General features: G+C 39.9%; 1 protein-coding gene across 4 annotated transcripts in view; it reads right to left on the reverse strand.

Moving 5' to 3' along the window:
- CNTN4 (contactin 4) overlaps nucleotides 1-27044 on the reverse strand; it is a gene marked incomplete at both ends in the record, with an annotated part of 500776 nt that overhangs the window by 145325 nt on the left and 328407 nt on the right. For all 4 annotated transcript variants that reach the window (XM_079712380.1, XM_079712378.1, XM_079712379.1 and 1 more), the window contains 3 exons: nucleotides 536-686; nucleotides 15331-15460; nucleotides 17739-17875. In XM_079712380.1, the coding sequence (XP_079568506.1) occupies nucleotides 536-686; nucleotides 15331-15460; nucleotides 17739-17875 (418 nt within the window). The remainder of the gene's footprint in view (nucleotides 1-535; nucleotides 687-15330; nucleotides 15461-17738; nucleotides 17876-27044) is intronic.

Genomic DNA, 27044 nt, shown 5'->3' on the forward strand with positions numbered 1-27044 from the left:
AAAAAAAGTTTCTTTTTGGAACTCTGTTTCACAAAGCCATGATTAAAATGATCAAAACCATCCTATTTGAGAATGAGTTTTGGAATTAGAGACATTTAGCTCCAAAAAAGGAGAGACTAACAAGAGACATACTAGCCACTGCCAAATATCTGAGGGGTTGTCATCACAAAGAAGAACTGGATTTACTTGTTTATACAAAAAGGAGTAGGATGGAGAAAAGTGGGCAAACCTACAAAAATAAACCTTAGGCTAAAATAAAGAAAGATTATTTCTAGTTGCTCATCTTTGGGCAGCTCCAACAGCCTTCAGGAGGGATCATGTGACCTCTCTGTGCAGGAAGGGCTTTCTAGAATCTTAATATCAAGAAGGATTATAAAGACCAACTAATTTACCACCCTTTTCCAAAGCTTCAGTTCTTTGATTAACAGTTAGTTCACGAACAGCAGAGATTAAATTCTTCCCTCTAGGACTATTAATAACAGACTTATAAATTATTGCAGGTTAATCAAATATTAAAAATATTTCAAGATAATACCTTTCATTTTCTCTTAATATGTCTCTTCCTTTCTTCCAGGTGTAGGCAGGTTTCGGAGAGGCTTTTGGCTTACACTCAATGACAACTTCACCTCCCACTTTGACAAGAGTTACTCTTTTTAAGAGGGCTCTTGAAAAATCTGGGCCCACAGCTGGAAGAGAATATAGAAAATAGAATAATTAATTATTATGGAAGAAAAAACCCACTAGATCATTCTTTATAGCTTTTTTCTTTCTGTAATGGACTTATTGCTGTCTTGGGCATCAAAGGGAGGATGCTATTTTTTTTTCTGAAGTAAAGGGAGTAGCACTGGAAGTTTTGATAGATTATGAAAAGTTGAGCTGTAATTTGTATATGGTAAAATATACCAGCTGCAAGTGCATACAGCTTGATGCATTTGGTATACTCCAACATGAAGATCAAAATACAGAACCTTCTATCACCTTATTGAGTGATTCTTTAAAAAAAATGATTCCATGTTCAAATGAAGATAAATTTAAAAATTTCAGGGAAGCAAAAGGGAGAGACAAAACAAAAACCCAAAAGGTATTTTTCTGATTGTGTAGACTAAAGCTTTCCTTCATTGATAGTTACCACCTCTGCTCTTTTCCATAGCACTCTGTGCATGTCTCCATCAGAAGATGTGCTGAAATGTCTAGAGCATCACCATGTGTAAAGCTTCTCCTTAAAATCAACGACTTTGTTCAGCTTTCCACTACTACTGCCCAGTGCAATGCTTGGTTCTTGCTGGATAAACTGTGACTTGCTCTTACAAAACTCTACTCCATCCTCACTTCCAGTATTCTAAAAATTCATTCATGTTGACATCAAATATGTAGTTATGGGGATATAATATTAAATAATTCTTTCTTTCCTAAAACAAAAGATATACATCTGTATTCTTACAGAAATATAGAAGGGGCCTTTCTGAAAAATCTCTATTTTCTTCTGCATTTATTGAATTAACATGTTTTAGGATATGTTGTGAGCACAGATTCATCTCCTGGAATCTTAATTTTATCATATTTAAAATCCCTAACTCACTGCCATTTGACCCGATGGAATTTAAGATTTCATACCATGCTGAATGTGAAATTTAAATGCTAACCACAAATTACTTAAAAGAGGACAGGTAGTGAGTGTGTATTATGTAGGTGGGGAGGACGGGGGTCAGTTTTTTTAAACGTACTCAAGCCGTAAGCTGGTGATTAAAAAAAATAAAAGCAGGCTTCAGCAGAAGCAAGGTAAACCTTTATTAGGTGCTTTTGTCATGGAAATACTTTCAGTGTCTAGAAAGAAAGAAAGATGGAAAGGTTACTTTTTAATGGGGTGATGCAATGTACACATGGGGCTGGTTTTACTATGTGAAGGTTAAAGTAAATAAATGAATCTAGCAGGCAATTGATACTTCAATCTGTGCTCCTTGGATTCATGAGGGGAATCTATAATTCAAAGAGTAATTCCATAATGATAAATGAAATTAATAAGTAGAGTGCAAGTACAGATGTTTTTGCTATAATTAGATAAATGCATTCCTTGTATGATCTGCAAAATCACATAATAAAAATTATAGGGTTCTCAAAAAGATAAGGTCAGGACAGACGTACTCGATATTTATGTAACAGGAATACTAACAAAAACAATAATCATTCTAGTAAATATATTAGCATGACTAAAAAGACAGATTAAATTCCTAATAGATAAATACTACAAAAAATACAGGACTTTAGTGTGTGTGTGAATGAAGACAGCTTGATGAAACAAGGAAGCTGGAAGAGAGAAGAGTTGAGATTGGTAAAGTATAAAACAAGTACAAAGTGCAGAAGAGAACCACACTCTGAACATCGCTATGTTAGAGTACGTGACCAAACTCAGTCAAGAGGAAAATGTGGGCTGAATGGGAGTCACGGTCAATGTGCTTTCTGCCTTGGCTAGCTGTGTTGACCTGAGTTAGTGGGCCTTGTGCTCGGTTGCTGGAACTAGTGACATACATGGACAAAGCTAGCATCTGCTAAACTGACCTCATTTCCTCATTTGCCACTCCCACACATGCTAATTTTCAACACAGAAAAGTTACTGTTTTTTTTTCTTTTTGGCCTCACCGCATGGCATGCGGGATCTTAGTTCCCCGACCAGGGATGGAATCTGTGCCCCCTGCAGTGGAAGCACGGAGTCTTAACTACTGGACCGCCAGGGAAGTCCCACAGAAAGGTTCTTGTAGCAGAATAGACTCACTCCCATCTTATGGAAACACCTGAACTGACACATTAATGTAAAAAAAAAAAAAAATCAAGTTTCTAGAACATTTTAAAAAAGGGTATTGTGTGAAATAGAGTTACAAATCTGTAACATATAAAAATCCCTTCTTAAAACTATATCTTTCTACACACATTTTTATCACTTTAGGCAGACATTTTTCATCTGTTCAGCAGGAATTCTGCAGTTGCATTTAAATGAGTTACATAAATCAAACCATGCACAACACATGGGTGTATCTGTCAAAAAACTATGTATTGCATTTACGCTTTGAAACAGCACGATATCAGCCACACAGAAGGCAGAAAACACACATTCCAATGTCAAAAGAACTTGTACTGTACTATGTATGTGCATATTATCTTTTGGATATCCTAGAGATAAGACTGCCTTTGAATGTCTTTCACTAATAAAAATGGAATTATAAATTTAAATCTTTTCTCTTTGTCTACTTCGTTTGCTTAATTTATTTCTAGTGTTATCAAACTCTGCAAATCTATCAGTTGCCACCATAAGCTGCAATGCTTCCTAGGGCAAAATTGTTAGACCTTCATCTGTTTTTGAATACTTGATCCATTAATGGATGTCTTAATACTCTGCCATTTTGTGATCATCTTTCACACTTGAGATACCCTAAAGCTTGTGGGATGACGCTCTTTCATGTCTGTACCTTATATTTATTCTGATTACTAACCAGGAAAGTTAGTAATCACGAGAGGAGAGGCTTGAAGGCAAAGTAAAAGGACCCTGTTAATTTGACATTCACAGAGAATCAGGTTTTAAAAGTTATTGGTAAGGTCCCAACAGGGCACTGTTAGAATCCAACCTTTGCTGGCACTGGAAAAAGTGAGTGCACTTTGAAGGTGAGATTTCAGTGGGTTCCTAGTAGTTCAGAAAAGATAAAACCAATTGTCAAATTACCCACTTGAGCCTGAGAGTAGCACCAATCCTGGGAGATCCTCTTTTGCTAAATCTAATACACTTCAAGGACAATATTTCTTACATGGGCGACTAGGGGGCACTGCTCACCCAGTGTTGGAATAATCCATACTACAGGACCTCTTCCCTGCGGGAAATCAACTTTTTATTATTTATCAATGATCTTTAATTCATTAACATTACATTACCTAGGGGAAGCATCATCCGGCTGAGAGAAGTCTTCTATGCAATTCTCAACTGTTTGTTTTTACTTAATTAAATGGTTCTTGGTCACATGTCAAGGGTATTTTAAGTGGCCAACAGAACCCTTGAAAACTGAAGTTGTGCCTTAGGATCATTTCTCAAGAGAGATAGTAAGAATGATAACTCCTTAATGGGATGTGCAGTGGCAGTCCCATCTGGGAGATAGATGGGTGTGATGTGTTACTCTATTATTGAAAGGGAAAGGATAATTCTGTGTGCCTGTTCTATCATAGTCTGTAGACACAACACTGGGAACACTGCCAGTTGATGGAGACCATTAAGGATGGCTCTTTTTTTTTTTTTTTTTTTTTTTTGCGGTATGCGGGCCTCTCACTGTTGTGGCCTCTCCCATTGCGGAGCACAGGCTCCGGACGCACAGGCTCAGCGGCCATGGCTCACGGGCCCAGCCGCTCCGCGGCATGTGGGATCTTCCCGGACCAGGGCACGAACCCGTGTCTCCTGCATCGACAGGCGGACTCTCAACCACTGCGCCACCAGGGAAGCCCAAGGATGGCTCTTTTAGAAGTTCAAAATTTCATACTATTTTAACTTTTATTTATTATCTTTATTACCTCATCAGTCCATAAAAATAAACCCAGAGTACATATACTCATTCAAGTATTTCCACCACTGAAGAGAGAGTGCTGGTATCAGATACTAAAACCCCAAACTTCTCCTGGTTGCTGGGTAGGTAACTAGAAAGCTGGCTATACTGGAAATATTCTTCTTTCTAGGTCCATCATTTCAGAATGGCTGATGCAAAATCAGCCTCTCTGATTTGGGATGATATTCACAAGGAGACTGTCAAGAAATGCTGAAGTAAGAGTTTTCTGTTCTAACATCAACATAATGTGTCCCTTCTAAGTCTCTAATACTCTGCCCTGCTGGTTTTGGTCTAATTCACTGAACGTCCCGTTTCCCCAGGGCTCCTCCTACCATGGTAGCTCTTGTTGATGGGCTCCTGCTCTTTCGGGAAAGTTATTATAAAACCAAACAAATAATATTTACAGTCACAAGGTTGCTTTGCAGATTAAAAAAAAAAACATGTATTGTACATATAGTACTTAGCTCAATATTGTCCCAGAGTAAGTCCTTTATACCAACTCTTCCCCACTACTATTTCTACTATCACCACCACCATTTTTAGAGCATTTTAAGTTTTGTCTGAAAACAGAAAAAAAACTTTTTATTTTGAAATAATTATAGATTCATAGGAAGTTGCAAAGATAGTACAGAGAGGTCCTGTGTATCCTTTACTCAGTTTCTCTCAGTGGTTACAGCTTATGTGAGCATAGTACAACATCAAAACAAGGAAATTGATCATGGGTACAGGGTGTAGAGTTCTATGTTATTTTATGAAATATTTCGATGTTTGTACCTTCCACTGAAATAAAGATACAGAATGCTTCCATCACCACAAAGCTCTCTCTCATGCTACCCTTTTAGAGGCACATCCAACCCCCTCCTGTCTGTCCTCTCCCTATGCCTAGAACCCACCATTCTGTTCTGAAACTCTATAGTTTTGAGAATATATATATATATATATATATATATATATATATATAATCATACATTATGTGATCTTATGGGATTTCTTTTTTTCTGTCAGCATAATGCTCTTGAGATCCACCCAGGTTGCTAGGTGAGTTCCTTTCTATTGCTGAGTAGTCATATCTTATATCTTACCCATCCTGGTATGGATGAGAAATTCATCTTTACTGTTGGCATTTCAGGCACTATGATAACTGACAAATGCTTTTAAGCACAGGAACCATTTCAGGATCTTTCAACACTTTCTCTGTCCACAAGTAGCATGCAGATTAGCCCTTTTTTCTTTTTATAAAGGTTTGAAAGCCAAAAATTAATTGTGTAGACATAGGTGGAATCTTTCTTATTCAAAGAAAAAGATTTTAAAGCCATTTTAGAACGTCATTTCTTATACAATAATTAACATGTTGATTGAAAATCATTCTTACATGTTTTAAAAGCTTTAGCTGCTAAACCCCTATTAACCTCCCTTGAGCTACCCTATCTGTATGACGATCATAAGACAGTATGCCTTTTTAAATATCTGGAAGCACTTGACCTTGCTATATCATAACTTTGTCATGAGATCAAAATCTTTGTTGAATTTTATTTATTAAAAAAAATTTTTTTTGGCTGTGTTGGGTCTGTTGCTGCGCGCGGGCTTTTTTCTCCAGTTGTGGTGAGCAGGGGCTACTCTTCATTGCGGTATGCAGGCTTCTCATTGCAGTGGCTTCTCTTGTTGCGGAGCACGGGTTCTAGGCGTGCGGGCTCAGGAGTTGTGGCGCACGGGCTTAGTTGCTCCGCAGCATGTGGGATCCTCCCAGACAAGGCCACGAACCTGTGTCCCCTGCATTGGTAGGCGGATTCTTAACCACTGCGCCAGCAGGGAAGCCTCTATTTGTTGACTTAACAGAAGAGGGTAATTAGACTGTGAGAGTTCTGGAATTCCAGTGGTTAAGAAATGGTAGTACTTGTTATTAGCAATTACTAGCTCATCAGTTCCTTGAAGGCAGAAACTATGAATTATGGATCTTGGACTTAGCACAGTCCTTGGTACGAAGTAGATGTTCGATCAGTATGTGCTGAATTAATGTGTGTTGTAGGAGAAAACTCAGGAATTAAGTTCCAAACAGGAAATTCTCTTCTCATGATGCTTTGGCTGGATATCACAGCCCTGTCTTTTATCCAAGTGGGGCTGTAAATGGCTTCTTGAACTTCCTGGCTTGTGTATAGGACACTCTGTCCTCTCTGGACCTCAGTCAAATGAAGCAGAATTACCCAAGAAACAATCTGGGCTGTTGATACGGTTGTCCCTTGGCATCTGCTATCCACAGGGAGATTGGCTCCAGGACCCTGAAGGTACCCAAATCCGCAGATACTATAGTCCCTCATTTGAATAGCATAGTGCAAGGAATACAGCCAGCTCCCCATAACTGGCGGATGCAGAGTGCTGGCCGTATTCTCACACCACGTGAACTGGTGTGATGGTAGATGTTTAACAACTGGCTCTCCAAGCAAAACAAAACACCAAAGAACTTGGTTTCCGGTGCTTGCCAATTTCTGTGGTCTAAATACTCCCATTAGGGCTGAGTTCAGGCTACCAACAAGAAGTCACTGAACGCTGAACTGAGAAGGATACATCAACTCAGCTCCTGCCGATATGAACTAGCTCCAGCATATAATATCCTTTCCCTGCTTCCCTAAAGCACATACTTAGGAGAAGCGTACAGGGCAAGTGGGCCCTGGGAGTTCAGCTTTCCCCAGATTTGGGTCTTTCTCTGAGGCAACACACGACTGTCTCCCCTTTCCTCCCGGGTACTCCCTGACAATCCAGTGGTGAGAAGACGGGAACTTCAGTTCCCTTCCAATTCCTTTGATTGGTTCACTCCGTTTAAAGAATCTGTATCCTGGGGCTTCCCTGGTGGCGCAGTGGTTGAGAGTCTGCTTACCAATGCAGGGGAAATGGGTTCATGCCCTGGTCTGGGAAGATCCCACATGCGGCGGAGAGGCTGGGCCCGTGAGCCATGGCCGCTGAGCCTGTGCGTCTGGAGCCTGTGCTCCGCAACGGGAGAGGCCACAACAGTGAGAGGTCCGCGTACCGCAAAAAAAAAAAAAAAGAATCTGTATTCTGACACTTCATGAGTAACAATAACACAGCAGTTTTAAGGGCTTCAGCTACACGTGCCCTGACCTAGACATGCAGGCTCAAGAGAAACATACTGCAATGTGGACAAACGATGTTTAAATAGCCCAGCAGTGACTGATCTCTTGCTTATCATGTTCCTTCAATAAGGCACTTAACTGAAGGAGTTTTTTGCTTTGTTTTTTTGTTTGTTGCTTTTTTTTTTGCCTTTGCACTATGCTTATTTTCAACCACATTCAAAAGGCTTTATTAAAAGCAACATGCCTCATACTAAGTACAAATGAATTTCTTCAGGAGCCTAGAAGAGCCAATATCTGTTCATGTTGGGAAAAAAAAAGCTGGAATGTTGTTGGTACAAATGCTCTGTTTCTAGAAGAAATTGTCTCACATGATTAATAGAGCTTTTGTCAATACTAGGTTTAATCATGGAAGCACGGATTAACTGGAAGTAGAGTGGTTATACCAACAAATCATTATTCCTCGCTCCAACTCCTACGTGCTTTTACAAGTTAGCTACTCTGCTGGGATGGCTTAAGACTGGATAACAAAGGGTTCTATAGAGCAGATCTTAGATGGGGCACCTAAATTTAACTGATCATAAGAATCACTTGGAGGTCCTCCTCAACTCTACCCACCATGAAAGGGGGCCTGAGAATTTAAATTTTACTATTTTTGCCACTAAAACAGTGATCCTCAGAACAGAAGCACTGGTGATCACCTGGGAGCTTGTTAAAAATGCAGACTCTCAGGCCCCACCCCAGATCTGAAATCAGAATCTGAATTTAACAAGACCCCCAAGTAGTTTAAAAATGCATCAAGGTTTGAAACTCACTGCTAAATCTTTGTGAACACCAATTCTAACACTCCCTGGGTCAGGCTACTAAAAGAGAATCAATTTGTTGCCAGAAAGTAGTGGAGAGAAAAAATATTTCATTTATTTATTTATTCAGTAATTCACAGAGACTTGCAGCAGATAATGGTAAAAGACATAAAGTAATAAATACATCTAAAATATGGCTGATGTCAAACATAGGAAAGGTAGGAAACTATCTTACTAGATTTAGTACTATAAAGTGAGCTACTATGAAGACAAAACAGACAAGTCAATGTGATGGGCAGAGGGAAAAAGAATGTATTTCTTTCTAACTAATAAAAAACAAAAACAAAAAACCAAACCAAACTAAACTATATAATTTTTTAGAAGACAAACTTTCCTCCTGATTCTACACCTTAACAATTTATTGGAAATCCCTTTATGTAAAGGACTAAGGACTTTGGAATGGATAATGCCTTCATAGCACTTTTACAGAAAACTCAGACTTCGGTGGAAGCATAGTACATCCGGCCCTCAGTATACATAGCTTCCAAAATCTACAGTTGGTTGAATCCAACAAAAATGAATTTGCAGATACAGTGGGCCAACAGTACATGGGATTAAGACTCAGTGATGCCTTGGGCTGCATTCCTGAGTTATATTTTAAACTCTAACTCACTGAAGGCATTTCTTTGGGGGAAATGACATAAGGAATTGTCATAATATTTATCCTTCAGATTTCAAAGTCTCCCTTCAGTTGGCTTTAAGCCACTGAAGGGAGACGCCAAGAACATCTAAGTATAATCCTCACATGGCAGCCAAAGTCACTCTGTGGGCCTAATTCTAACTCACCATCTTGGTAAAATGGGGCCTTTAAGACATGGTTGGAATCTCTGATGCTTGATATTTCTCTTCTGCAGAAGGACTTCAGTTTCAGAGTCCTGATCCAAATCAGAAGGTTTGCCAGGTAGACCATATTCAACTTAAACAAACAACAACAACAACAAAAAACCCTCTGTTCAGGCTAGATTTCCTATTTTAGGATCGTGGTTTTCCAAGTGCAGTGTTGGACTGGCAGCATCGGCATCACCTGGGAACTTGTTAGAAATAAACATCCTCAGGCACCACCCCAGAACTACTGTGTCAGAAACTCTGGAGGTAGCGCTCAACAATCTGTGTTTTAACAAGTCCTCCAAGTGATTCTTTTTTTTTTTTTTTTTTTTTTTTTTTTTTTTTTTTTTGCTGTACGTGGGCCTCTCACTGTCGTGGCCTCTCCCATTGCGGAGCACAGGCTCCGGACGCCAGGCTCAACGGCCATGGCTCACGGGCCCAACCGCTCCGCGGCATGTGGGATCCTCCCAGACCGGGGCACGAACCCGCGTCCCCTGCATCGGCAGGCGGACCCCCAACCACTGCGCCACCAGGGAAGCCCTCTCCAAGTGATTCTGATGCATGGTAAAGTTTGAGAATCAATACCATGGGAAAACTTAATTACCTTCTGATCTAATCAATTACAGCAGTAGTTCCCAAACTGTGCTGTCCATTGGAATCACACCTGGGCGGCTTTAAGGAATAAAGGGTCCCGGGGTCCCAGGCCCAGGGATTGAATTAGTTGGTAGGGAGGATGGTAGAGTATTGGGCTCTTAAAGAACTCCCCAGATGACTGTCATATGCAGCACAATTTGAGAACCACTTTCTGAAATGGGGTTTTCTGGTGATTGTGCAGCTGTCTACATTATAAGCTTTTGGTATGGATACTAGTTAAAAACAGCAACAAACAAACAAACAAAACACATCTTACTATATTGCTACACTTTTAGATTTGCAAGAAGTTTTCACATGTGATCACTTTTAGTTTTGGCAGTGAGGAGTAGCACCCTCATTTTACTGATAAATGTAGGCTTAGCAATTTGTTAAAAGATACCAAATTTGCATTTGAGATCCGAGTGCATAGCTTCCCCTTTTCATGACAAGTTATGCAAAGCTCCTGCCTAGATGACATTTGGGTAAGAAAGGCGTCCGTCCTCTCATTGGATGCTGATCACACTCAGCACATTTGATTATTTTGTAATCTGGCTCAACGAGGCAGTTGAGAAATCAGATGCAGATGAGCACTTGTGGAAGTCCCTGTGAAATAACTTTCAGTTGAGACTTAATGTTTTTCTAATTTGTGAGCCAATCATTTGGACAAATGCCAAATGAACCAGATAATTGCTCAAGCCTGCACCTCACTTTAATTGGACTATCAGTTCCTTAATGGCATTGGAATGTCCTGCCAGGGTCTGATGTTCTCCACCACACGGGCCAGGAGAATCCCCACGGTCCTGAACCATCAGACGGAAACTCCTCAGGGTGAAGCTACTTCTATCCCTTACACAGTCTTGGCAAAGTCAGGTCACATTCAAGACCACTTGAATGTGAAGACACACACTTGCTCTTTGGGATAGTTCATCCCATTTCAAAATCAAAGACACTCTAGTGACACTGCTGGTTATGACCCAGGTAAACTGGACCCAGTATCCAAGCATCTTGCTCTAGCAAATCACTTGTCTTCTGTACAGAATTGTTGGTTCCCTCACTCGGATTCTTTTTTCTGGCCCCAGCTGCTGCGAGCATTGGTTGTCTAACACCTCCAGCTGACCCCTTCTCTGGGAAATTGACTGGGAGGTTTTGCTCCATCTGCCCTGCCATCGCTACCACCACCTAAAGGGCAGTCCAATGAATAACTGATATAGAGATTTTTTTTTAAAGGCCAGCCTCCTTGCCTCAGGTGGGAATAGCTCTGAGATGCACTTTATACTCTAGACATCCCCCTCCAGGATGCAATATAGGCGAGACTTCATCTGAGACCATGTCCCTGCTCAGCTGCCCTCCATCGCCTCCCTAGCTTGCTTTCTCTTCCAGGTTTTTCCCAGAGGACACTCCTCCAGTGACTCATAGGTACCTGAATCCCTGCCTCTGCTTTTGAGGGCTTAGGCATCCTCTATCTTTACCACACGATATATATAGAATGACATTAGTATTCTGTCGGAGCAGCATAGAAAATGTCAAGTTTAGCAATTCAGTCAGCATTCCCTAGAACCAATATGATCATCTACCTAAGTGGACGCAAACATTAAACATGAATAGAAATATTTCATTAGAAAAGTTACTTTTCAATCAATAAAATACCTAGTTTGGTTTTTTAAATTATATTTTTTATAAAAGACTCAAATTTCCTCAAGATTATAAGAGTCTATTCACTCTGACTCCAACATGCCTTCATGAGTGGAGAGAGAGATGCGATGATGGTATGACCCAGGGAATTTTTTCTGTGTAGCACCCCAGGGATGCCCATGAGCATATGTCACACGAGTGAATCTCATCCATGACCTAGGCTAACACAGGAGAAAAAGTCTGGGAACAGTTGCCTTGAGGAATAATCAACTATCAATTGCACCCCAGGGATGCCCACGAGCATATGTCACACGAGTGAATCTCATCCATGACTTAGGCTAACACAGGAGAAAAAGTCTGGGAACAGTTGCCTTGAGGAATAATCAACTATCAATTGCAATAGGTCAGTCATAAACAAGGACATTTCTATTTGATGTACTCATAACCAGGCCTACTCTAATATACTGACCTCAAGGTGAAAGTCTCTCTATGGCATTCACCCACCCGGTGAGTAAATCACCCAGCACCTAGGTTAATTATTTAGCAGTTTCAATCCATTAATTATAGATACGTTACCTATACATTAAATACCCAGACAGACACATAAAACAAGACCAAGGGAAAAGCCTATTAAATATATGCTTCCTAACCATCTCTTATTCATGACTTTAGGGCTATTACCCAGCACGAAAAGGAGTCTCCTCTCTAGCACTGGAGGATGCTGAAATTTGATCGATAGCTGGAACCAACCTCCATTTTTTCTTCCTCATACTGAAGTATCTTGTTTTCATTTTGTTTCTTTGTTCACTTCAACCTCTCTAAGATTCTAGTACAGGTAATAACTACTCAGTTATTTGATCCATAAGAGTCTAACTATTACCATTTGACAAGAAACAAAGTGACTTGTGAAACCCAATCGTATTAGAGCTTACCCAAGTTAACCAATATTAATTTGTCTATTTTTAAATAGTCAAATGTCTTCTCCCTCCTTCACTTCAGATGGACTCTACGATTCACCCATTCAATACTTAACTGCCCTTCAAGTCACTTGGAATATACTAGTGTGATTTTTTTTGCGGGGGCAGGAAAAATGTGACATTAAAGAGGGAGCTTCTAACTTGCTGTTTAAGATCCTCTAAAATTGGCCGTTAAATAATTTTTCCATCTTTCTCTTTCAAGTTTAAAGTTTGCCTGTACGCTTTATGTATTTGAATCAAAAATTCTGAAAAACATTCAGGATTCTCTATGGGCAAGAAACTATCCATATGTTTTATAACTTTGAACCTTTGTTCAGGCCATTTCACTCTATTCTGCAATGTTCCTGGTCCTTTTCTTTTTTCTTTTTTTTGCCTGTACAAAAATTATTCTTCAAAGCTCATCTGACTAGCCCAGTCCATTAGCTAAAGTCTTTTCTGAATTTCTGGAAGACTTACTATTTTCACCACTTGCTTGGCCTGTATCACTTACTGACATGCCTTACCATTCTCATACTCAACAAGGTTGAAATTGGGGGTTAAATAACCTCTCAGGCATTTTTATCTTATCTTTACTGATCTTGCTTGCTGATCTCAAGGGACTTAAGAAGACTCAGATCAAGAATTCATTTGGAATTAGTTCCAACTGGAAATGATTTGAAATAAACCCCTGAATGTAAGAGTTGAAGCAGTGATTACCACCTCACAGGCCTTGAACCCTGGGTAGGGGGAAGGGAAAGGATCTGGTGAGGATCTTGGGATATATAAATGTAAATCATAACATACATATATAGAGATAGATATAGATATGGATATATAGAGATGGATGTATACACACATACACATCTCTACATATTGTTATGTTCAGCTGTGGGTACGTGCTCTTGATAAAAATCATTTAACAGCCTCTCACTTTTGGCTCTGCTTTTGGGACTTTAGTCATCCTCTATTTTTATCCCATGACTATGTCGCATGATTTCCAGTCATCTGTTACTGTCAAATTTTTTCATTTTAACTAAGGGACCTACAAAATCTTTTAAAATTATCACGGCATCCCCAGACTTAGCAATTGGCCAGCACTCACTTAGAAGGTTTCAGGACTATGTGATTCATTTCTTAGGCCACACACCCTCAGTTTTAGCTGTTCTTCTAACCAGCTGACATAGTGTTTAATAGAGAACACACTTCTTTCTGTAGAACATCCGAAGCAATCTACCTTCGTGAACTGCGCTCCACAAGAATCGGCTCTAACTACCAATAATCAGAGCCCATTTGGCCATGGTGGGATAATTGTACTTGTCCTGGAGGAAGCTGGAATTATTGTTCTCAATATTTATAGGGTGGGAGATATGTGTGTTTAGGTCATCCTTACAGCAGGCCAAGCCAAGCTGATGATGACTCCGGGAGAAGAGAATTCTCCTAGGCCTCTTTGAGAAAGACTGCAGCCTCGTGAACTCTCACAAATTCTTGTCTTTGATGGGATGTTGGTTCAAGTAAAGAATTTGGTGAGAACAACAACTATGGAAGCTTTTCCATCCGTTTTTACCTTGCAGAGGGTGGAAGGACATTCAATTTGGCAGCAACTACTTATGCATGTCAGATCTACAGTCCAGGCACCGAGAAGTGCTTTACAGAAGGGCAAGTCAGGTCTCTGAATATGGGAAAATTATCAGGGCTTATGGAATCAGCTCCCTTTGTGTGCTGCCTTTCTCTTATTTATAATCTTTCTATTATGTTCTAAGAAGAACTGCTGCTTAGATATTTAAGATAAATTCTGAAGTCAGAGTCAAGATTTTTCTACAAGACAAATGCAAGTTGATGGCCTGGAGTTCTTGTTTCCTTGTTTTTTGTTTTTTTTTTTTAATGCCCATAGGTTTGTTAAATCACTTAATTGTGTTTTCAATGATTTACTTAACTCATTAATTCGTTTTTTTAACAGTCTCTCAACTCCTTCATCACTTAGTACAGTCGTTCATCCTTACATTCATTCATTATTCATTGAGCACATACTTTGTGCTTCAACATTGTATTAAGTCCTGAGGATTAAATGATGAGTTAAACCAAATATGGTCCATGACATCATGGGGAAGTTAAAGGGCAGTTAGAGAAAAAGACAGAAAAATCACATAAGCAAATGTAAAATGCAACGGTAGCATGATATATGAAGAGGGGACAGAAAAGCACTCTAGGCAGAGGAAACAGTGTGGACCAGTGGCCTGTGGAGGAAGGGAGGGTGGTGAACATGCAGCACAGAAAGCTCAGCATTGCTGAAGAGCAGAAGGAAAGGGCACATGGTGAAAAATGGAGCTGGAGGGGCAGACCACCAGTGCATAGCCTGGAAAATTCACAGGTGAAAGAACAAGATGCACTTTGCTGGCTGTTCAAATACACCTTTCCACACCAAGTCCGCTCTTCCTCTCTCCAAGCCCAATCAGAGTGATAGCAACAGACGCCAAAGCATTTCATAAACTTCACTCAATTTAGAAGAGGGGTTGATAGAGGAATAAAAATGAGCGCCAAGGGAACTGCGTCACCCATTGTAAGCATCAGGAGAAGCTGATTTAGAAAGTGGTCTCTTCTTATTGCTTACAGAATGCATTCCTTGTTTCTCGAGTGATATCTTCGGTCTGAAGATTTCTTCACCCCTTTTTCTTGGATTGAACGTTTATGTTTGGCAGAGGACATGGTAGTTTAGTGATTTTTAAGAGTTTTTACTTTTTTTCTTTCCAGTATAAAGACTCACCTATAACACTAAGCTCTGCGCTGGAAAAGATAACTCCATGTTTATTTTCTGCCACACATTGATACATGCCAGCATCTGAGAGGTTCACTATTGTTATGTTGAGTGTTCCTTGCTCGATATGAATTCTATCCTGTGAAAGAAAAGAGGAACACAAAACAATGACCTTCTACAACTGAGACTTTAAGGCAATTTTGCTGCATGTTATATCAAAGGGGCTTAATGGGAAGAAAATAGCTATCACATAAGCAATTTACATACCATGATCTATTTATCTGTCAACTAAATTTGTGGCAGGTCAGATGCTAAATGGAACAACCCGTACATCACTTGGTAAATGGAATTTAAATTGTAGGACTCTCTTGAGCTCTCATTGATTTAACAGTGAAACCATTCAGATTAATATCCCCTCTAAATAGATGAACTTGAAATTTAAAATGCTTTTTTTACTCCAAGGCTTTGTGCTAACTGTGGGTGAGGAGTGGGAAATACAAGTAAGTTTACCTTTTAGAGTAGTTAAAACACTCTGATTATAATCAGGCAACACTTTGAAAGTTAATAGGATTGTAATCTTCTTGGATGAAGCAGAGACAAATATTTAATGTCAGCCAAAATTTACTAAGAAAAAGAGTAGGTATTAATAATTTAATGTTCCCTTACTCAATTGCTATCGGGGGCATGATCTAAGCTTAGGACCATCTGCTGGTAGCCAATCTGAAGAAAGCAAAGTTAGCGTACGGTACAATAGACCATCCTCATTCATGAGCCTGAGGCTACGTAACTTGAGGGGTCAATTTTTATAAGTACCCAAAAGGATCTCCTCTTCTCCAGAAGACCTGCCATTTAAGAAAGTAAAATATATAAAGACATACTGGTTTTCTGTTTGCCCCGGGGCTGTGATTTAGTTGGGTGGATACCATATTAGGCTTCGATCAAATCTAAGCATCCATGTTCTCTCTCTCACATTAAATAAAGGGAAGAAAATGCCAGTTACCTGGGTACTTACACTCTAGCGATTAGAGTTTGGCTTTTAGAATTGAGAGAATCATGGGACCAAAAAGAGTCCAGCAGTGACAGGCAGAGGTGTGGGTGGCAGGGTGTGGACTAGGCTCATCACACCAGCCCGTTTTTGCGGCTGCACACACCACACTGACGTCCTGGCCAGTGCTCAGAGCAGCTGCTCTTCTCTGGGGGCTGACGGGGGAGGAAACCTGAGCACAAAAAACTGGCTCTCAACTTGGGGCCTGAGGAAAATGTCAAATTTCAGCGAACATTGGACTTCAGTAGGAAAATACATAAGGAAAATTAAACTAGACACAATTGTTCCTCATTCTAAGGTCCCACCTTCACTTATTTTTGTGGGCCTTATTCCTTCAGTTATCTCTTTGAGCATCCTTAACAGACTTATTCCGATTTCTGTTTTAGACTGTTCTACAGGTTGGTTATCTTTCTAAAAAAATTTTTTTTGCATATGGTTTGGAATATTGGTGTGCAGGCTTATTTTGAAAAGGAGTTACTTTTGTCTGTCTTTTCCCCTCTATTTAGCAGTTTTGTGGTTGCCTCCACCTCACCCCCTGGGCCGCTGGTCCAGAAGCAGAACTACTCATGGCTTCTCTCAGGTCCTGATCTGGGAGGATGCTTGGACTACTGCAATTCCCATCCACGGCCAGTAGGGGGCATAACCTGGTACCTTCTACCTCTCTTATGTCACAGAGTCCTATTAAGCCAGGCAGCAGTTTGTTTGCATTTGCACTTAAGCCTTAGCTACAAGGATATTGTACCCTCGTCTCCAGAGAGGATTTTTTTATACCTGAGCTCTCAGCTACTACTGCCTGCTTCAGGGCCTATAGGCTGGTGCCTCCAGCCTCACTCATCACTTTTAGTTTTTCTTCTATTTCTGTTGCATTAGAGATGTTAGTCTCGAGCTTGCATATGGCATTGTTAAACGTCTGAGGCAGAGTGGGCATTTTCCTGGTGAACATACTGGACCATGTTGTCCACTAGTCTCCTCAGACGGAAGAAGATAATAAAACCACATTGAAGGGGAGAATTTGGATGCTGAAAGGTGTTACTCACTCATTCTTGTCTAGCATACACGCAAATTTGTGTCTTAGCACAATTACATGTTCCAGACCTTCAGCATAATTTTCCAATTGTAAAGCCAGAGATGTTAATCTCTGAAGACCAAAGATCAACAATAGATGCTTAACAAGGTTGAACAAGGCTGGAGAATCAGATTTATGTACAGTTTGTATTTATCAACTGCACTCGCTTTCACTTTTTCCACTATTTATGGCATTGGGCTGCATATAATTTTGGAGACAATTGGTCATTTTTCTGTTTCCATAGCAACAACACCAAATTCAACATTACAGTAAATATTAAGACACAATTATCATCCATTTGCTTACCCAAGTTAACAGTGGTTCACCATTTTTCAGCCACCTGTAGGTAGGTTTGGGCCTTCCATTGGCTTTACATTCCCAGAAGACATTTTCTTCAATGGCCACATGAATGTCATTTATTTTTTGAATCCAGTTAGGTTGAGCTACAGCAGTTCACAAAGCAAAGACATACATTCAGTGTATGTTCAATCCATGTTTATCATATGCAATCAAGGGACAAAAATAGGCTTATAATAAAATTCCTTTTCCAGAGGTTACGCAAATTATAAAGCTGGGTAGAAGTTCAGGGGGTGCTTTTAGAAAACACCCCACCCTATGTCCAACTCTGAATGTCGTATTTTTGCAGCCCATGTGGCTGGTTCTTTCATTACTAAAGGCAGAATGAATAACACTACCATGAGTCACATGGTAAAATTAACTGACCTTCCCCCCAAATATCTATTCTTCCTTTTTTCCTTTTAATAAGAGAAATCTCCCACCACCAGCCTACTACTTTTAGCTGGGCTCATGTTTTTTCTAGCTACACACTGCATTTCCAAGATTCCTTTGCAGCTGGTGGTAACCATGGGCCTAAGTTCATACTAATGATATGTGGTGTGTGTGAAAGTGATGAGAGCAACTTCCAGGTGACTGACTTAAAGATACGTGTCCTGGACTCTCACTGCCCTTCCCCACTGATTGGAAAAAGTAACAACGGAAGCAGCTTTGGGCTCAGAGATGAAGCTATGTAGGATGAAAATGCTGACCTGCCAGCCTCAGACCTTGAATGGCCCTGTGGAGGAAAGCAGCACCAGACCCACCTGCCTAATTTTGGAGAGATACATGTGAGAGAAATAAACTTCTTAGTTAAGGCACTATATTTCTGAGTGTCTCTCACACACATCATATGGATACTTTTTGTGACTCCTTTCTCCTTCGAGGCTATCATCATTTTCTATTATTGACTTCTTTCATAACAATAGAATGTTATCCACAAGCGTATGGCCCTGGAATTCCAAATCTCTGATGAGTCCTGGTTTTTGCCAAAACCTTCTCAGGAAATCAAGTCCTGCCCACAATCTAACACAGGAATTCAAGACAGGACTTAATTCCCACACTGCCCAATGCCCTCTTCCACCCTCCCCACCAAAATTATGCCTAATTTTTCATGATTCAATTAAGGTCATATTTTCTTTCCTTGTTCTTAAGGGAGATAAAGACAATGTTAACCTATGTTCCCTAAAAAATCTTCATCAATATCAAGCCTTCCCTAAAGCACAATTCGTGCCATTGGTAACTATAACGGCAAACATATTTAGGCAGAAGACCCTCAGCACAAAGTTCATGCAGGAGAGAAGCACAGCTGTCATTCTGGAATGTTATCTTCTGACAAGGCACTTCCACAGGATAATGCCTACCAATGTAAACTTAACAGTCAAAACTGGTATCAGTATTTAATTAGAAGATGCTACTCAATATTCTTAACTCATCTCTTTGCTGACTTGACCTCAGTATCTTTATTCAGTGAGGCTACTGATCATCCATAATTTAATTCAAAAGGAAATGACTAGTATTGAGGCCAAGCTATCTTATCTTCCCAGCAATAAATGAAACTGGAAAAACACTAACAAGTCACTTAACCAGCAGAGGTCTCTAGGTCCCTGAATAAATGCTGTTTTCTCCTTTTATCCATCTATAAGCAATTTCATGTTTTTCAAAGAGCAAAACACAATTTGACAAATCCTCTACTGATGGGGATGATGCATTGCTGCATATGCGGAGAGGCTGAAAGGGTCAACTTTCAAAAAAGTTATAACATCAACAAGTATTAACTTGAACGAAGGGTTATAACCTTTATCCTTGAAAGAGCTGCAAGCCGACCATTTTTCTTTATCTTCCTGCTGCTAATGCAAAGGAGCTCAAAAGGTAGATACCTTTTTAGTTCTCTGCCTGGAAAATCTGATGTGTACTCCTGATAAGGCTAATGGCAGTTGTCTGCCTGATTTCACATTCAACCTGCTGAATATTTACCCCCCACAGAGTTTACGAAAACAAAGCAAAAAAGAAAAGCTACAGAAATCTGTGTGGAATATTAACAACTAAGCCAAACTTTTCAAAGAGAGTGAGGAAGAAAAAAAATGGAAGGGCAAATGTAACTTATGAAGCAATGTCAAGTTGAAGTTCAAAAAGGAAACATCAAAACGATGTGCAGAGACAGAGATTTCAATGTCATAGATTTCCTGTAACTCTTGGGCTTATTCATTGCTTTCTTTCAAAAATACAGAAAGCTGGAAGCACTACCTTACAATCTCAAAAAGGAGATGGGGAAGGGAAGGGAGGGCCTTGAGAGGATTTTGAAAAGACCTTGCAAAGTTCTAACTAATTAAACACTTCTGAGGGCTCATTCTGTCTCTTGCAACAGGGTTATGGAGGTTAAGGTGCTCGACAGGAATGCTCCGTGGTAGTGATTTGTGCTGGTCAAGGTGAAATCGACAGCAAATTCAGCCTTTGGGAGACATCGTCAGGTACTATCCTTTTTTTTAAGTAAAATTAATTCGTGGAAACCAAATTTGAATGGTTAAAAACCTATTCCTTCTGAAGTAAAATGAATTCATATATGCCAAATCTGAAATGATATAAACATGTTCCTCTTGAAGTCAATATCTGGACATGGGCCCAGGGGGTCAGGATTGGAATATCATATTATATAAATGGCAAAGAATGAGAAAATGTTTTTTTTTTTTTAACATAACTGCAGATCTACAGGGCAAAAGCCCACACAGTGAAGGTTTCTCCTGCCACTCACTTAGATTGGATGAATCATCTCTAAGTGGGTGAGTTTTTTGTAATAGAATAGTCCTGTGCCTGATGGAAATTATTCATATCTCTACATAGGTCTTAGGGTCACCCAGTTCAAAGTCCTTGGATGACAAATGGTTCATTTTAGTGCATAATAGAAAATATTGTTTCCTGTAACTTGTTTTTGATAATGTATTTGGGTCCATTGTATTTATCACTTAATATCTAGGTTCAACTACATTTTATAACTCCATGTCTGAAAAATAGCTCCAAGGAAGGCTTGGACAGGTTGATTCAGCCCTATTATTTCAGAAAGAAGGTTATGTCTAAATGTCTTTTGGGGCATTACATATATAGATCCCAAATACTAAACAGAATTAATCATATTCACATATTAAAACAGGACCATCTGTTTTGGCCATTCATGTTCTTTCAAGGTTTGAATAGAAGAATCTCTCCTCTAAAACATCTTAAGTCTTGTTCTCAAGATACAAATTCAAATATACGGTTAAATGGTTGTGTTTTATTTGACCCTGTGACACTGTTAGTCTCTTGGATAAATGAACAAGCTCTTCATTTCAATCTTTAGTTCAATAACTGCCAGAAATGACCTAAGTCAATGTGTATTCCAGCCACTGGAATCATGCAAGCATCTTATCCAATAACAATTTATATTGCAGACAGATATAATTTGAACTTAGTGGTTAAACAATTCTCAGACATATCTGGCTCTCTGACTGTCCAAACCCAGAAATTTCTGGTAGAAAGAAATGCCATCATGAGCCTTAGACCTTAGAAAGTTAAAATTTTTAAAGAAAGGATATAATGGGGAAAAACAATTTAAATTGCTATTAGGATGATGACCTGTGGGCATTCAAAATTATTTCTGGTTGCTTATACAGTCTTGGAGAAGATGTATCATGTCCAAGGAATGCAGAGGTCTGGCTAACATTACTTAAGAATTATACTGTTAGTGAGCTCTATGAACCTGAGGATAATTACTTGGCTTCAGTTTACCATATATATAGTTGCTTCCCAAATCTTTATCTCCAGCTGGAGTTCTTATACTGTTGACAGAATCATTGAGATACTGTCAATATCTGTACCCTGAATCCAACATTCCCAGTATTGGCACTTGAACTATTCCTTTTCCAACCTTACTGTAGAGAGTCTTCTAATTTATTGTTATAGTTTCCTCTTAAACCCTCAACTTCTCATTTGCAGAAGTCACTAAAAGGAAGGACGAGCTTCACAAGAAATACTCATACTGTGTTCTGTGCTAGGGTCCAAATTTGATCTCCCCTCATAATCTCCAGTCCTCTGACTTCAGGCTCTCATCCACTCCCCACACAACACCAGCAACCAATATCCTAATGAGCAGCGGTCCCCAACCTTTCTGGCATCAGGGACCGGTTTTGTGGAAGACAATTTTTCCACGGACTGGAGGTGGGGGATGGTTTTGGGATGATTCAAGCGAATTACATTTATTGTGCACTTTATTTCTATTATTATTATATTGTAATATATAATGAAATAATTATACAACTCACCATAATGCAGAATCACTGGGAGCCCTGAGCTTGTTTTCCTGCAACTAGATGGTCCCATCTGGGGGTGAAGGGAGACGGTGACACCCGAAGTGTGTTGCTTATGTCCAGTCTACTCGATAAGATGCAGCTTAATTGTCACTTGCCACTCACTGATAGTGTTTCTGCAAGCAACTGATTTCTTACGGTCTCTGTGCAGTCAAACCTCTCTGTTAATGATAATCTGTATTTGCAGCCGCTCCCCAGTGCTAGCATCACTGCCGCAACTCCACCTCAGATCATCAGGCATTAGGTTCCATAAGGGGCACGCAACCTAGATCCCTTGTACACTCAGTTCACAGTAGGGTTCATGCTTCTCTGAGAATCTAATGCCTATGCTGATCTGACAGGAGGTGGAGCTCAGGTGGTAATGTGAGCGATGGGGAGCGGCTGTAAACACAGGTAAAGCTTTGCTCACTAGCCTGCCGCTCACCTCCTGCTGTACCTAACAGGCCACGGACTGGTACCGGTCCGTGGCCGGGGGTTGGGGATCCCTGCTAATGAGGGTTTTCAAATTCAGTTCTATGATGCTCAGAGAATTCTTGGGAGGGACGTCCTTCAACTAGGACAGCCTTGCTTTGTTTTAAATATTGAAAATTTCATGTTTAAAAAAGTAACGTGACAATTTAACAATACATACATGTTGAAAAGTACTATTTTGAGGTATCTAAATCTTGTCCTTTTGTAGAAAGAGCTTTGAATTTGGAACCTGGAGATTGAGCGCATACATTTTCTCATTTGAATCAAGGGATGGCTGGACTTGGTGTCTAAAGTCCCTTCTGACTTTAATGTGTTAAACCTTTAATTACCTCTTGAACCATCTGAATTCTTGGATCTCCTGGGTTCTCTGTTAATTACTGTTTCACTCAGACTTTCCTATTTGTGATCTCTTCATCTCTGTGTAAGTTGCACTGTACTTTTACTCCTGGCAATGGCAGAGGAGGTGTCACCAGGCCAACTGTCTCACAGGTAACAATAATAAGCCACAAAGAATATAAAAACCAACAATGTGAAGGCACACTTACGGGTAACCAAAAGCAGGTACGTTTCTATTAATAGGTACTCATTAATATATAAAACAGATATGATTGTAGGAAGTAATCCATGCATGAGATAATGGATAGGATGTGCGAATGTGCTTTGCACACTGTAAATGTTGTACAAATTAAGAGAACATTGCCATCATTTCATATTTTTAGGCTAATATTTGAAGTACTCTGTCATCTGGTTCTACCTAGTTCTCTCACTTTCTGTCCAAGTATGCCCAGGGAACACACAGTTCCTGTCAAATGAGGGTCTTCTTTGTTCTCAAATCCAATAAGCCAGCTCCTGCCTCATATATTTGTTCAAAACAACTTGTGTTTTTGGAATGTTCTCCTCCCCTTCATCCCTACCCAGTGTCCACTCTGTGGAAACACCTCCTCCATGAAGCCTTCCCTGATCTGTCAACTGCTATCCTCCTGAACACATACAGCTCATAGGGCACGAACAGCAAAACTGTTCTGTGCCATCATGTGTATTGTTTTTGAATGGGGTGGTTTAACTCTTTTTTTTTTTTTTTTTTGCGGTATGCAGGCCTCTCATTGTTGTGGCCTCTCCCGTTGCGGAGCACAGGCTCCGGACACACAGGCTCAGTGGCCATGGCTCACGGGCCCAGCCGCTCCGTGGCATGTGGGATCTTCCCGGACCGGAGCACGAACCCGTGTCCCCTGCATCAGCAGGCGGACTCTCAACCACTGCGCCACCAGGGAAGCCCTGGTTTAACTCTTTTACTGCTACCTAATTTCTATAAGAGCATATGTTTTCTCTTTTCTTCCTGGATGTGTTGTAGTCATTTCAGAACTTGAGAAATGAATCAATGAATAAAGAAGGATTGGAAATTAGCCATATGTTCATGAAGAAGGTCTTAAGGCTGGTTCACTAAGCCCACTGCCACCCAAACAAACCAAGCTATTATCTAGTTTAACACAGACTAATTTCTTTATGTTTATTTTTAATTCTCAACTCGGTCACTGCCTACTGTTTCTCTGAATGTGCTCTTATTGGGTTAAATACATTCCTTTCTCCATCCCCCTATTCACTTTCTGAACAGAGTACTACCAATCACAGACACTAAAGTACTTACATAATATCTCAATCAGCATCACTTTATATGTGCTATTTCTCGACCTCATAATAACCTGCAAGTTAAGTGTCATTGTCCCCATTTTACAGATGAGGTCCAGAGACATGAAAGTCCAGATTCAGAAAGTGGCTCAGTTAGGACTGGTACACAGGCCTTGCTTGGCTTCAACATCCGTGCTCTCCTGACAGGCTCTTAAACTATGCCCCTACTGTCAATGGAGAAGGGAGTATTCTTTTGGACCCATGGTTCTCAAAGTGTGGTCTCAGGACCACTGGGGTTCCCCAAGTCTCTTTCAGAGAGTCCATGAGAGCCTTTCTTTCTACCTACACATCTGTGTGAGATCAGATTTTCTTCGTACACTTCAACCAAAACAACAATCGTGACAGATTAAATACAGAAGCACATACCAGAATCTAGTTTTTTCTGCTAAAATAGACATTAAAGGTATTTGCAAAAACCTAAACAACATCCCTCTTTTTTGTTTGGAAAAATACAGTTTTCTTAAAATACATTAATTATGTTAATACGCACTGATTATACTGTTGTCATTTTAAAATAAAGTACTCAAATTCTCAGGATTAATTTCTAATATGCTATATACTGGTAGAAATAACCCACATAAGCAAAAGTTTTTTGGAGTATACGATAATCTTTCAGAGTGAAAAGGTGATCTGAAACCCAAAATTTGAGGACTCCAGCTTTAGAGAAGCATGGAAATTTTCAGATAAATGAATATATGTATGCAAAACTTGCTACAAGTAAATTTAAACAATATTCCTTGATAGATAAAAATTTTAACAGTTACTTCTGCCTTCTGTGATGACAGAGTAAGGGAATGGAACTGCATTTCACTACATTGTCTTTGATGTGACTTTTTCTTCCCTGGTCTGAAGCTTCTCATGGGGTAAGGACCCTGTAACCCTACTCCTGTATTACTTCCCAATGACCATTATTTACAAAATGTTTCAATGTGCACCCCTTGAAAAATTGCACCAACCCACTTAATTGGAACTACCAGCTGAAGTGAAGGAAACAAAAATTGTTGACTATCTGAAGTGACACTCAAGGAAACTGAGGGTCTCGGTATCAGTTCTGTCTAGGACAGTTAAGCAGATTACAGCTTTACTGCAAAATTACCTTATCTGCTGTGTTCATTTTTTGGTCACTCAATCCTTTAAGCCACTTTGTGGGGCTGAATATTATCTAGTGATCACATATACATAGCACATCTGTGGGGAAATTAGTATGAGATGCTACACGATGCTTCTGTGTTCTGACCTTAGAGATAACCCAACACCACGTGCAGTGTCATCATGGCTACAGTTTTGCCTTTAGAGCCAAAGGACCATTGCCCACAAGGTCTAGACATATAGCCATAGATGTAAGTTGGAGAGGAAAATAAAAAAGAACTCTTTTGGACTCAATAATCAGGTGATCACCTTGGAAAATAGGAAGTGAATAAGACAACTGTTCAACTGGATGTTTTAATTTATGACTTTGGTTATGGAAAATAAGCAGAAGAAGTATCTGGATGATTGACGAATTTTTTTCCCCTTTACCTATTTTATTAAAATGTCTTATTGGCAGGAAAAGGAACACAGAAAGAGCAGTTTTAGTCATAGCTCTGATTCTCGCTCATTCTGTCACCTTGGGTAAGTTATTTTATGTCTCTGGGACTTTTTCTCTTTTTCTTTTTTTTTTTTTTAACTTATAAAAATCAAAGAGAAGGGCTTCCCTGGTGGCGCAATGGTTAAGAATCCGCCTGCCAATGCAAGGGACACGGGTTCAAGCCCTGGTCCAGGAAGATCTCACATGCTGTGGAGCAGCTAAGCCAGTGCGCCACAACTACTGAGCCTACGCTCTAGAGCCCGCAAGCCACAACTACTGAGTCCTTGTCCCACAACTACTGAAGCCCACGCGCCTAGAGCCTGTGCTCCGCAACAACAGAAGCCACTGCAATGAGAAGCCCACACACCACAGCCAAGAGTAGCTCCTGCCCACCACAACTACAGAAAGCCCGCGCGCAGCAACGAAGACCCAACACAGCCAAAAATAAAAATAAATAAAATAAATTTTAAAAAATCAATGAGTTGGCCCCAGTAGATCCTTCCAGCTCAAACATTATAGGATTCTATGAACAACAGCCTGCTCACCGCTCAAATATTATATTCCCTAGTTCCTCGTGGTGAAGATGATTTTACTCTCTTAACACCCGTTACATATGGGAGAAACTGAACAAAAGGCATTAAATATCAGGCTCCTTTAGTTCATGCTTCATTCTTCTAAATGATGTTACTCTGTTGGTCTATTTGTGCAAAAAGGAAGTGACTATACAGACATAATGAGGTGGAAAGATGAATAATTATCAAGTGAATTAAATCCATTTTATACTTCCCTTTCCTTTTTTCAAAGATAATTACTTTAGCACCCTCCTACTTTGTCTATGTAGACTGGCCATAATGCTTGATGTGACAGCAAGCTGGTAGCTTTCATGGGAAGCAGGAACACCTTTGCTTGCATGTAATTTAATCTTAGGATTCACTCTACCACTTGAAAACAGCCTAGCACGAGAGCCATGGTTCTCACACTGTGGACTCCAGACAAGCTGCATAAGCATGACCAAGGAACTTAACAGAAATACAGATTCTCAGGTCCCACCCTAGTTCTACAGAATCAGAACTTCTGGGGATAGAATGCAGTATTCTGTATTTTAATAAAATTTTCAGATTACTCTAAAGCACACTGAAGCTTGAGAACCTCTAGCATGAAGGAACAGGCACAGAATTTGGAATCTAGCTCTACATAACCATGTAACTTCAATCA

This window comes from Hyperoodon ampullatus, assembly GCF_949752795.1.
Source record: "Hyperoodon ampullatus genome assembly, chromosome: 10".
NCBI lineage: Eukaryota > Metazoa > Chordata > Mammalia > Artiodactyla > Ziphiidae > Hyperoodon > Hyperoodon ampullatus.